A 13,860-nucleotide genomic window follows, 5' to 3' on the forward strand; every position below is an offset into this window, starting at 1 on the left:
TGTCATTTTGTTTTTCGATGACTAGGCTCACACCCAGAAGGCCATACCCAAGGTCGTGCAGTCAGTGGAAATCAGTTCATTCTTGCTCAGTGCGGCTTATTTGTAGAAGGAAAAAAATCAAAAATAAGCTGAATGTCTAATAGTAAGGGACAGGTAAATACACTACGGGCCACACATCTTGCCTCTAAAGCCGTGGTTCTGAACGTATGTGGGAAAGTCGGGAAGAATTGCTTTTAAGGTGTATCAAAAGTGACACAGAGGATACACTATTTGGTAGAAAAAGCAAGTAATAATACAGTATGTAAGGTATGTTCCCAATTTTGTTAAAAAAAAAAAAAAACCAAACCAATATATTAATGAATTCAGCCTGTAAACCACTGACACTGGTTTCTTTTGCTTTAGCTAAGCCCTCTTCCAATTCTAGAAGTCTAGGAAAGGAGGCTTCCCAGCCCTCTGCCGCCTGAACAGTAGCAACAGAGAGAAGGTGCCCTGACCCCTAGAGATCAGGGACGGAAGTCTCCATTCCCTCATGATCGCCCCCTGGTTCTGATTTCTGGCCTTCCTTAAGGAGGAACTCCCCGGTGTGGGGGATAAATAAGGCCCTGGCTGGCCTGGGTCCTGTACCAGCAGCTTGTAAACCAGGCAGCTCGACCCACCTGCCCAGGGGCACCAAATGTCAGCCAGATGAACACTAAAGATTTTCAGTCACTGCCAGCCCCCCGTGCCTGGAGCCCCCCCGATGGTTGTTTACGGGCTGGCAGACTCAGTGTGGGCGGAAGCCGGTTCCACAGCACCTGAAACCCCCGTGGGTCCTGCCCCTGTCCCAGTGAGGGACTGGCTGCTCCACGAGAGGACCAAGCTCCTTGCCAAACAGGCTTTCTTTAATGAAGGGAGGTGTCCCCCACCCTGGACCTCTCCCAGCAGATTTGTCAAAAGCACCATTTTGTTTCTGCCCCTCTAACGCTTGCAAAAGGTCCCTGTTTTCTGACTACTGTTCCAGACACTCTGTCCCCAAATCGCCAAGGCAATTCACCTGGTACAAGAAAGCACAGGGATTCGAGGGCAGCTGTGTCCTAAAACAAAAAAAGTGGGTGGCTCAGTCGGCTAAGTGTCCGACCCTTGATTTTGGCTCAGGTCATGATCTCACGATCCTGGGTGTGGAGCCTGGTTAAGATTCTCTCTCGCCCTCTGCCCCTCCCCCACTTGCTCACGCAGGCACACGCAGTCTCAAAAATAAGTAAATCATAAAACAAAATTTAAAAACCCCAACACAGTTCAATGTTACTTGCCAAATCGAGGCGGGTTGTAAATGGCTTTCCGTCGTAGAATTCTTTCAAACCTTTTTGGCGTACGTTAGAAATTTTTCCTAAGAAAATGTTGGGGAAAAAGCACGGTGCGCACCTGCTGTTCCTCCTGCCTGAAACCCTCTTCCTGCCAGATAACCCCTCCCGGTCTCAGCAGCTCAGATCCGAGCAACGTGAGAACAGGGACTTTTGACTATTGCAGCTCAGCACCTAGTGTCCGGTCCCTAGTAGGTGATCCATAAATATTTGTTGAATAAATAACAGCTGCCATTTCCAGAATGCCAAGCACTGGACCCAGCATTCTGCATATGTCATCTCGTTTTCTTTTCCCCTCAAGCCTCTGAGTACAGGCACCGTCTCTTATGGATGAAGGAACTGTTGCTCAGAAAAGGGTTGGGAGTGCTCAAAGTCACACAGCTAATAAATGGTAGGGTTGGGACTCAACCCACAGCCATGTGACGCCACGGCTTATGCTGGTGACTCCTTTGCAATTCTGCTTTCCATTTAGTAACCCACTCACAGTCTCAATTTCCTTATGAGTCAAAGAAGACGAGCTGCTCTGCTTTCCTCACGGGGTGATTACAAATGTGAAGCTACGTAAGCGTGAGCGGCAACCGGGTTATTGAAATGAAGGTGGGCAAGGGAGGCCATGCCTGCGGCAATCTGATCCGAGCGACCATCCTCCCTCTAGGTGCAATGAATCAAGGCAGAGAGACTGCAGAGTTCCCACGTAATCATGCGTTTTCTGAAAAACAGGACTCCGTGAGAATACTCACCATGCTGTCCTCATCTGAGTCAAGCATTGTAAAGCTCAGTCACGGGCAGTGACCGAGGAAGTAGGTGGGTCCTCCGTTCCCTCTCTGGAAGTTTGTCCACGCCAAGGGTGTGATCCTGCTCTGGCCATGCCCGTTTGAAGTGTGGCTAAGTCCATCATTCATTCATCCCACAAACGTGAGCTCCGGAGTCGGCCAAGCTGGGTTCAAATCCTGGCTCTGCAAATGATCGGCTGTGTGAACTTGGGTATGATGATGGGTATCTCTGAGTCTGTTTCCTCATCGGTAAAGCAGGGAGAATCAGTGTCAACCTCATAGGGCAGTTGTGAGGATTGAGTGAGGAAGTTCATGTAAGTGTCAGAAGCATAGAAAATGCTTCATAAATGTTAGTAATTATTATTATTATTGCATGGGGTGGGCAGATTTACCGTAGAAAACTTTGAAAATGCAGACATGCACAAAGTTTACATAAAGCACCCGTGATTTTTAATATCTCCTAAAACCAGCTCTCCTTCTTTTTGTATATTTGTCTGATTTTTTTCCTACTCATGTGAATGTATGCCTTGTTTTTTTCCTCTACAAAAGTGGGATTATATAGCACATACTGTGTGCTAACTTACTCTTTTCACAAAGAGTGTATCATAAGTAATTTCCAAGCCAGGAACATCTTTCTATAACACTAAATCATGGTGGCTAAGAACTCAGGCTCTGATACCAGAATTTCTGAGTTTGAATCCGGGCTCTATCACTTACTCTGTGACCTTAGGCAAAGAACTGAATTGCTCTGTGCCACAGTTTTCTCATTTGTAATATGACTCCAGTAATAACCTCTACTTCATAGGGTTGCTGCAAGGATTAGATCAGAGTGCATATGGTACCCAGTGCATATGTACATGGTAAGTGCTGTGTGTCACCATTCTCCAGGCCACACTGACTTCCATAGCAAGGATGTGTGATCATTTGTTTGGCCAGTCCCATTTGTGGGATTTTCTGGGTTATTCTAAACACCACAATGAATATCCTCTATTAACAGGGTTCTCTGGGGGACACAGACACATGTATAAGAGGTGACCATCCCAGGGCGCCTGGGTGGCTCAGTCAGTTGAGCTACTGACTTCAGCTCAGGTCATGATCTCAAGGTTTGTGGGTTCGAGCCCTGCGTCGGACTCTGTGCTGACGGCTCAGAGCCTGGAGCCTGCTTCTGATTCTGTGTCTCCCTGTCTCTGCCCCTCCCCTGCTTGTGCTCTCTCTTTCTCTCTCTCTCTCTCTCAAAAACGAATAAACTTCAAAAAAAAAAAAAAGAGGTGGCCACCCCAACATCTGGACTTTTCTGTGACTCCTGTGGGACAGGAAAAACATTAAAGGCAGCTGGGCCAGGCCTGCCCGGTGGACTTGAGAAGATCAATGCTATTGAAAGAGGTGGGAATGTCATTTTCTTATTTGTGAATCAGGGTGTGATGGTTACTCTCCAGGCTATTCTGAGCTACTCTGAGCTCAGGTGAAGCTCAAGTGCAAATCCCAATCCCTTGCCCATCAAGAGTCCCAGGAGAAGAGGAGGGACAGACCTGAATTCTTGTTCGGGCCTTGGCCTTTTGAATGAGACCAAATGTGAGGTGCCTGGGTGGCTCAGTCAGTTAAGCGTCCGTCTCTCGGTTTCGGCTCAGGTCATGATCTTATGGCTTGTGAGTTCAAGCCCCACATCTGGCTCTGTGCTGACAGTGAGGAGCCTGCTTGGGATTCTCTCTCTCTCTCTCTCTCTCTCTCTCCTCTTTCTCTCACTCTCTTTTAATGAGAGCAAATGATTTCCCTTCCCTGTCTTACTCATCTGTAAAATGGCCACTGCTGATGTCCCCTGGTTCCTGACTGGTGGGAGGCATGGGGAGCTGGGGGCTCTGTGGTAGGCAGACGGCCTGCCTCATCTCTGCCCAGGTCTGTGCCCTTAGGGTCCCAAAGAGCCATTTGATGGCTTGGAGGGGAAAGGCTGGCACTTGACTAAAGCCCAAAGGGGCTTGGGCTAAGGTGGGCCAGAAAAAGAGATCGTCTGGCTGAGGCAGGAGGAGTAAAAGAGAAGAGAATGGGGAAGGACAGTCTTATGATGGCCTGTCCTTGGGCTCTTGGCAAGAGGACCATTCCCATCATCCCTCTGCAGGTAATCGCCAGATCAACAACCCTCATCATCAATAACTATCTACAAGCACCAGAGCACGTGCCTCTAGCATCAAAGCTTGCTCTCATTCAGCTGTTCCTTGAGCTAAACTGTTCTACCAAGCCAATTGCATAACTTTATTTTCTCTGAGCCTCAGTTTTCTCATCTGTAAAATGGAGCTAACATGACCTGCTTTTAAACATAGGGCTTGAAGAGTCTCCAGAGGGGATCTTGGCACAGGACGTGCAGGAACTCAACACCAGCGAGTTGAGACTGGAACCCAGAGCTCCAGATTGCTTCTTCTCAGACCATCTCCCTGAGATCTCTGTCCTTTTTCTTTCTCCCACGTAGCCCTATGCCCAACAGTAACTTCCAGGCACTCCACACGTTTGCCACAGCATGGAATGCCCTTGTCGGGATGGTAGGCTAGGCAGTGAGTTTCAGAACAATGGCACGACTCTCCTAGTGCCTCTGTCATCTTTTCCCTGGATTACTCACCTATTGGTTCCACGGTGTGCCTTGGCACTGTCCTGGATAACAGGGACATAAGGAGGAGTGGAAAAGACCACGGATATGGCCCTGTTATCACCTTCTGAATGGGTTGTTGGTCTCTGGCCCAGGTAATCTGGAACCTTGAACTCGTGGATCCTGGAACCAGGATCTCACCACGTTAACTGTCCTTCCTAATGCATTCAAGCCTCCAGCGTATTGATTTAGGCCTGCTTGTATCCACTTCCATGAAACAATTCACCTTGGCAGCCGAGGCCTTTTTCTGCCGCTCCAAACAGAGCATTCCATTCAGACCCTTTCACAATGATGAGCAGCCGTGGTGAAAGTTTGAGCTCACAGAAGTGTGTTATCCTTGGCCACCAGTGCCACTTTATCAACATGCTGGAGAGAGGTAAGGGATGAAAAACAAGTATACTATTAACAGTAATTGCTTGCTGCTACCTGCTGCGTGCCTGGCCCTGAAAGTTCATTATCCTGTAAGCCTTAAAACATACCTGAGTGGAAACAGAGGCTCTAAGATCCTGTAACTTGCCCAAGCTAGTAAGTGGCCAAGCTGGAATTTCAATCCCACTCTGAAAAAGCAGGTACTCCTGCCATTTTTCTAAAAAAAAAAAAAAAAAAAAGCTTTCTAAAGAAGCTTTCATCCTTGGTGGGTGAACAAGCCTCACCCAAGAAACCGTGAAATTAGGAGCAGCACTGCTCGAGATGCTCTGTGAGGGAGCAAAGGCAGGAAGGAGGGAAGAGGAGGTTGCAGTGGGTTGAGGCTTGCTGGCCTGGGTAGGCTTGGAAGAGGAGACTGGGTCCCTAGTGTGACGGCTCTGGATGCCATAATAAAGAGAATGAGTTTTCTTTTTCAGGCATCAGAGGATCTTTTAAAGATTTGTGCGCAGGATAAAGTAACACAGAGCAGATAAGCATGATGAATTTGATATAAATTAAAGTTCCTCCTTGGGGTGGGTGTTGATTAAGGGGGTGATTATATAGAGCAGGAAGAGGTCCACCCAACTCAGGACAAAACCAGAGGCCATCTACTTCCTGGAAGTTTTTGAAATGTGCTGAAGACCACCTCACAGTCCCGCTGTTACTGTGTGGTTAACCTGGTACAGCCCCTTGATAGGAGATTTGGCAACCATCAAAAATACTTAGGAAGGATGCATAATAACATGGGAAAACAGAATACAAAGCTAAATTATCTAGTATGATCATTGCTCCGTTCAATAATAGTAACAGTAATAGTAATAATAATATCAGCCATGGGGGGAAATAGGGGGAAAAATTTAGAATGCTAACAGCGATCGTGTGAAGGTGATGAGATCCATGCGTGTTTCTTCTCCCTCCAGCTACTTTTCGACAGCTTCCCAGTTTTCTTTAATGACATTCTTTTTCAAAAGAATCTCTGCTGTCATTTCTCATAGTGATTTTGCCCTACCTACGTTGCAAGGGAGTAATGAGTGTATGAACAAATCGACGCAAAGCACTCGGCACAAATTTTGTGCCTGGCACAAAATCGGGGTTCTAGGAGGGTTGGGTGAGACGGGTCACTGGCCCGGCGTCCCAACCTCTGAGCAGCCTCTCGCCTGGCCCTCAGTCCCCGCGGCCCCGGCCCCTCGCCCGGGCAGAGAAGTCCCCGACAGATATGTCGCCGACGCTCCCCCAGTCCAGCAGGCGCGGTGCCCACGGGGCCAGCCGCACAGCCAACCCTGCGGACGTGGAGACGGGGTCGCACCGCCTCACACACCCCCGGCAGCCCAGCGCGACGTCGCGCGCACCCACGGCCCCGCCCCCTGTGACGTGCGCCCAGGGGGCGGGACCGCAGCGGCCCCGCCCCACGCCTCCTCCGATTGGCCGCCGCGCTGTCACCACGTCGCGGGGAGCTGGCAGGGTGTGTGTGTGTGTGTGTGTGTCCCTGTGTGTGGGGTTTGCTTTGTCATTCGTACCCCTGTCGCGCGCTGACGCGGCGGGCCTGGCCGAACGCTCCAGGATCCGCAGAAAGGGCCCCTGGCGCTGACCCCGGAGGCTCCTCGAGGGGGAGGATGCTGCGAGCCCCTTACATAATGACGCGACTGACTGGAGCACATGTCAGCGCAGAAACGGCACATGCCGCAAACCCAGGCCTCCCGGTTTCATACGGTGCTAGTGATAGCCTGCAATGAATATAGCACGGTATGCTCTAGCGTGGATTATAATACAATGAAACGCAATCCAACAGTCATGAAGTGTACCTTCGCAATAAGGCAGAATATAGGATGTTATATTTATAGGGCCTATTTATAAGCCTCTATTTAAATCTTTTCTGATAGGCCCAAGCACGGACTCAGACACTATAATGATTGGCGCATTCTTCTGTCCTTCAAAGAGGCGGGTTCTAGAGTCCGTTTTGCCTCAGCGGGCCCTTGGATTGGCCGGCAGAGGCGTACCGGCGCCTTCGATTGGTCCCGAGGGCCGTCCGTCGGAGCCGAGGAGGCGGGGCAGACGGCTGGCTGGTGCTGGGGCGGGCGGGCCCCGGAATTGTCATTTCTTTGTTTCCGAAGGCGGAGGAGGCTCTGAGCCCCCCCCCTCCCCGTCCCACCCCCTCCCCCCGGGTGCTGGCTCCATGTCTGTGTGACCGGCCCCAGGGGTAGAGTCCAGGCCCGACGCGGGGCGGGCCGGCGGCGGCGGCGGCGGCGGCGGCTGAGGTGAGAGACGGCAGCGGAGGCGGCGCGGGCACCCGGCCCCCCAGCGGGAGGATGAAGCGGCGGAACGCCGACTGCAGTAAGCTCCGCCGCCCCCTAAAGCGGAATCGGATCACCGAGGGCATCTACGGCAGGTGAGCGGCGGCGCCCCCGCCTCCGCCCGCGCGGGCCCCGCGGCCCCCAGCCGGCTCCGGAGGGGCCCGGCCCCGTTATGTAACCCCGACTAGGCCGCACGCCCGCGCCGGGGGCTCTTCGTAGGAGCGCGGCCCGGGGGGCTCCGGCCGGCCCGCAGGGGTGCGCCCCGGGGGCGCGGGGCGTGGCGAGGGCCGCCGGCCGGGCGAGGAGGGCGCGGCGGGCGCCGGTCGAGGAAGCCGCCGCGCCGCCGTTGGGAGCGCCCCGGCCCCGCAGGGGGGAGGGGCGGCGAGCCCCCTCCCCTCCTGCGCCCCCAGCCCGCGCCGCGGGGCGCCGGGCGCCGCTCCCGGGGCCGCCGGGCCTCCGCTGGTCCCCCAGTTCCGCGCTGGCCTGGGAGTCGCCGGCCTGAGCCGGGAGACGCGTGGACCATATGCACTAGGGGGAAAGGCTGACAAAGTTGGGAGCAGACGGTGGCCCCACGGTCCCCGGCAGACTGGGCAGGTGGCCACGTTGCCCCTTCTTTCGCCCTCTACTTCTCTTACGGGATCTCAGACTTGGCACCGAGGGCTGAAGCCGATACCCCCTAATCATGCCCTGTGGCCCCGCTCCAGACTCCGAAGGAGCTGATGGTCATTTTTCCCAGCAAACATTGTTTTGATCATTCCAGGCAGATAGTTTTCTTTGAACCTTTCACAGGAGATTTTCTCCAAACTCAGTTTTATTTTTCTAGCGAAAAACAGCAATGTTTCTTTAAATAGAAATTGAATTCACTGTTCTGAGAAGCGGGGAAGGACGACAACAGGTTCATGGGGCAACTTAGTGACAATCACAGCTTCCTAGGCAGAACTTGTATATGACTTATTTTCTGGTTCTTCTTAGAATGTTCATTCTAAACGGTACTGGCCTTGATAAAGCAATGATTTTAGTGGAGAAATAATTAGTTTACAAAGGAGAATGCTCAGCATGTGCATATTGGTTTGATTGAGTCTTTGTGGCATTTTACAATTTAGCTCTCCTAGCTGTGGGACTTAGAGAGAGGTAGCTGATGACACCCAGGTTGTCACCAAGCTAATGACCAAGTGTTAGCATAACTGTACATCTTGCACATGCTGTTGTTTACATACGTGGAAGATTGCTTTTCACAAGCAGCTGAGTGATGTAAACAGGAGGGGTTTTCTTTATTCCAAGTTTAAAATCATTAAGAAGTCAAAGTATAAAGTTCTTCTGTGTATCTATCCTTACATATAGATATATCCTTATGTAATGAGCCGTAGATCATAGGAATAATTCATTCATTAATATATATATATTATTATATATAATAATTATATATATTATATGGCAGGCCCTGTTCTAGCTACGAGAGTACAGCAGTCAGTAAAACCAGCCAAAATTCATGCTGAATCAATCAAACCTGACCATTTAAACTGAAAAAGTAAAAACCATTTTCCTACAAAGTTAATGGGTGGGGGAAATGTCTCTTCAAGTTACACACGCTATGCTTCTTGAATAAAGGATTTTTTTTCTGCCCATTGAAAAAAGATTTGAACAACTTAATAGTGACACAAGAATAGAAAAAGCGTATCAAACAGAATTGTAGACCAAAGACAAGTGTGGCTTTGAATGGCTGCTATTTACAGTAACATATGAGGAGGTACCTTTATTTATAGAAAGAAGATCGGGGATCCCATATTGTTTACATGTCTTCTGTTGTATTTCACCGTCTCCTTATGTTTGGACAAATGATGCCCAATTTAGTACCTACCTGGTAGTAACCACTCAATCAACATGAACAGTGTGAAGTGAATTCATTCTTAATGAAGATCTATTTATTTTAGTGATGATCTCTTGGAATTTGAATGTTCTTACGCTAAAGGTTGATAGTAAATACCCTATGCAAGTTATTCAGAGTTTCGCTATAAAATTTTAAAACCCCGGTAGCTCTCAAATCTGTTTACCCTTCTCTGTTTGGCATTTTTTTTTAAGTTAAATGTTAATAAAAGACCTACATATATATTTACTGGTCTTTCCTTTTGGAGCATCATATATCAAATGAATGTTTTCATTCACTTACCTGTTTCTCAGTTTATAATATGGTGTATTGGCCCGAAGCACAAGATCATAGTTTTGGTTTTTTCCAATTCTGTTTTTTAAAAAAAAGTTTAGGAAGTTCTCCTTTATTTCTAAAGCAAACAGAATGAGTGGGCTCGTTATGAATTATGGTGTTTGAGGATTTGTGAGTATCACATTTCTGTGATCATCCAATTTAACTATACTGAACTGTGTTTCCTACCATCTATTTACCCATTTGGTTTCTCAACATGTGGCCAATTTTGGTCTCATTAAACAGAGAAGTTTGGTTTTTTTCTGAGTCTCTGTGGACAGTTTTGATAACCACTATCTACTGTTTCACAGCATAACCTTTCATGAACATTATTTTTACGTTCTCAGTCTGCACAATGTTTTGAACCTGGGACGGCAAGGAGGCAGCTGTGATGAAGAGAGCCCTGGACTGCGGGCATCAGGAGACCTGGGTTTGGACTCCCAATCCCAGCTCTCCCACTTTGAGTCCCAGTTCGCTCATCTGTCAAATGAGTCTTGAGGACCAAAGGAGATCGCGTTCAGTTTGTGACACTCTGTAAATTCTGGCACGCAATACAAATATTATTTACCATGTTGTTGTTATCACAGTTTAACATGTTTGGTTTATCCTGTAAGGAGGCAAGAGAGACTAGAAGATTTGGTACAGCTATAAACAGAAGTTGAGTAGTCAAAACAGAGGGTGAGTTGCTTCTTGGTCTTGCTGAAAAAAATCCTGTTGCTGAGACGCTTTTAATCATGGGCTCCAATCCAGCAACTGTGACTGAGGTGATTGTCAAATGATAGGATTATTGTCTGTATAATGGCTGTGGTAGAATTGTTTCAGGGGCAAGGTAGAAGGAAAATGGATTGTAGACCTATCAACATGATCTCCATTTATATATGTGCCCTTTGTTTGAAAATTGAAATGTATAGAAATATGTTATTCTGGTCATATTAACAATCAAGAATAGGAGAAAAGAAACAGAAAGGGTGATGGATTTCTTTTATATTACTAAGGACTAAAATCCAATGTCACTTATAAACAATCCAAGCCAGCACAGAGCCAGAGTAGGAATTTAGTGCTCGATAAATGTTGAGCGTGTGCATTAATAAATAAATGAATATAAATGAATTTATCCTACTTGGTTAAGGACCTGCGTTGTTCAGGGAATTGTGAAGGATGTAGGATAAGGCATAGTTTCTTGTCTTCAGGGAGTTTACAGCAGACCATCACAATGCCCTCTTAAGTTTGCCTGGTGGTGTGGGGGTTCCAAAGAACTTTATGTGAAAATATTTTTGTTGCATTACATTTTAACTTGCTATTTTAGTTGTTCACCGGATGCACTAACAGCTTAATTTTGCCCGGTGCTATTTTATGATGAAGTAGACGGTCGCCACTAAGTGATGGAGTGAGTATTTTCTAACTCAGATGAGATAGATGTGAAAGTGCTTTGGAAATTGTAAAGAAAGGTCATTCATAAGAGAAAGTAAAATAAATGAGCCCACTTAACTGCGACATTTCAGAGGTCCTCGGGTTTTACGGCCGTGATCCTCTGCCCGCGTCTGCCTTCACACATGCACCAGACGCTCCCCACGGTAACATCTAATTACATGCAGTGATTTCTCCAGGCCGGGTGGGGTTGGAGTGCTATGTAGTTTTGAAAAGCCTTAAGGGGATTCTGTGTGGTTTACCCACCTGTCACTCCGCCACACTCCCCGCTTCCTTCCCCCTGAGAATTACTGACTTTATAATAGGAGGGTGAGACGAGGTGTGCTATGTAGAAACCAGAGGCAGAAACGCTGAGGTTTAAAGTCTCTGCAGTCAAAATTGTTACTGACCCAAGCAAGTGTAATAAGAATTTTAAGTAAGGCACCTGTGTTAAGCTTCGGGAAGCTATTTTAGATCTTCGTTACTGGTGGTTGAAGGAAGTGCCCCATCACTTGTGAATTTATGAATACTTCCTGTCATCGTGTGCTGGGCTCTGCGTAGCACGCTGCCTGAAGCGTGGGCAGTGCAGGACCGTAGCCGGCTCTTAGATTTGGATATCTTAGTGCCTTAAAACCAGAACCGAGGACTCAGGACTTCCCTGGCAGATACAATACCTTGTCCCATCTTTATTTCAGACCAGAGTTGCCTGACCTTTGACTTTTTCAAATGATCAACGTTTGCATCCTTCTCAGCTTCCTAATTTCCTTTTTTAGATCCCAGTCTGAATAATCTGATCTCCAGAGATTTCACTTTCCTGCTTTTCCTGCCTCTTTAATTAATGATGTTTCCTAAGTCTAGTCTTAGCCTCCTCTGGGCTATGCTTATTAAAGCCACTAGAGGCTGGTATGACCCTTGGCTGCCTTGATTGTACATGTGTTCTGCAACCGAAACCCCAGATACCAATGTTGCAACCTCACAGCCTAAAAGCATTTTGGTAATCTTGGTAGGCTTTAACGGCAGCAACGCAGGACCTGACGTGAAAGTGATAAATTCGGTATGGTTTTAGAGCGGTGTTGGGGGAGGGGGTGAGGACAATGTAGAAATGGAAATGTTCTAACCTTTCCAGTGACGTGTTTACCTAATCCTTATTTTTGCAGTTTTCATGAAATACATTTAAACAAATCTGCCATACTGGAGTTTTGTACTTCGTTTTTGCTAGTAGTGTACTACCTTTAAAAAAAAAAAAAAGGTACTTTCCTCCAAGTTTCATTTATGATTTTTCTTGCCTGAGTGCTCTTGGCAGTTTAGTTTCATTAGATGCTTTGAAAATCCCTTTAAATTCCTGCTACAAGTTGAGGCAGGGGAAGGAGGGAATGTGATCTATTTCAGATTATTCGCTTTAAAATTTTTTTTAACTTTTTTTATTTTAATTTTTGAGAGACAGAGAGCACAAGCAGGGGAGGGGCAGAGAGAGATGGAGACACAGAATCTGAAGCAGGCTTCAGGCTCTGAGCTGTCAGCACAGAGCCCAACGCTGGGCTCGAACTCATGAACGCGAGATCATGACCTCAGCCGAAGTTGGATGCTCAACCGACTGAGCCACCCAGGCGCCCCTCAGATTCTTTGCTTTAAAGCTTCCTGTTTTATTAGTGATATTTTCCTTTTTCTTTGATTTCTCATGGCCTTTCTTGAACCTCACTAGATTTGGAGATTGATTTTAATGGGAGACTTAATAACCTATTATTTTCACTTTCTTGTTAGTTGTTTGCCAAATATCATGGAGCCAATCCTTGTTCTATAAGCACTTATATTTCCAGAGGCTTTTTCTTTGGCCATTTCTCCCAGATCTGCCCATTGATATTAACCCTTTGGGGTTGTGTGTGTGTGTGTGTGTGTGTGTGTGTGTGTGTATGTGTTTTGTTTGTTTTGTCATTTTCTAGGCTGTGATCCAGGTGATACTTCAGGAGATATAACAAGATATAACATACCTCATGGAGCCTGGAGAGTCAGATAGAAATTTTATAAACATGGTTAAGACCTCAAAGTGAAATACTATAATTGGCTTACTTTTCTTTCTTCCTTTCTTCCTTTCCTCTTCTCCTCTCTTCTCCTCTCTTCTCTCCTCCTCTCCTCTCCTCTCTCCTCCTCTCCTCTCCCCTCCTCTCCTCTCCTCTCTTCCTTTATTTATTTCTGTCTCTACACCCAATGTGGGGCTCAAACTCACAACCCTGAGATCAAGAATTGCAGGCTCTACCAACTAAGCCAGCCAGGTGCCCCTGGGTTACTTTTCTTGATGAAATTTAGTATGCTCTTCAATATATTACTTTTATTTTCTAGGCTTATAGATTTGGGTGTAATTATCTTACTTGGACCATTTTCAAGAAATAGGTCCAGAAGAAAAAAGTTGTGTGCTCAATCAACAAGCTACTTAAGCGTAGTGGCACATACCAACAGTAGAAACACATCTCCTTTGCTACACATTTTTTTTCCATCATGAATTTCTTCAAGTACCCAAGGAGTGACTGTTTCCTCAAGGTCTCTCACCTTTAGGCACATGGATCCCGGTAATGGAGACTTTAAAAAAAAAAAAAACACGCAATCAACTGTTTGAATGTATTCTTTGAGGCTTTATATCTTTACTCTGACATTTAACTGATGTCAAGTTGGCCTCTGCTCATCAGCCTTCCAAAATGCTTATCATCCCGAGACTTTGAAGCCCCTTCATAACTCTGACCTTCATTCCTTTGTTTCTGCCTGCTTCTTTTAAGGGTGATGGACTCACATTGAGTCATGGGATTGTGACGTCAGAAAT

The 13,860-nt window shown here is 47.1% G+C and overlaps 1 protein-coding gene across 1 annotated transcript in view; it reads left to right on the forward strand.

The window, feature by feature from the left end:
• The first annotated feature begins 7,294 nt into the window (after positions 1 to 7,294).
• Positions 7,295 to 13,860, forward strand: part of MACO1 (macoilin 1) — a 65,627-nt gene continuing 59,061 nt past the window's right edge. Inside the window, exon 1 of the mRNA XM_086716077.1 lies at positions 7,295 to 7,539. Within this exon, the coding sequence (XP_086572203.1) occupies positions 7,460 to 7,539 (80 nt within the window). The 5' untranslated portion in view covers positions 7,295 to 7,459. The remainder of the gene's footprint in view (positions 7,540 to 13,860) is intronic.

This window comes from Puma concolor, chromosome C1 (genome assembly GCF_028749965.1).
Source record: "Puma concolor isolate L17-30 chromosome C1, mPumCon1.1.hap2, whole genome shotgun sequence".
Taxonomy (NCBI): Eukaryota; Metazoa; Chordata; class Mammalia; order Carnivora; family Felidae; genus Puma; species Puma concolor.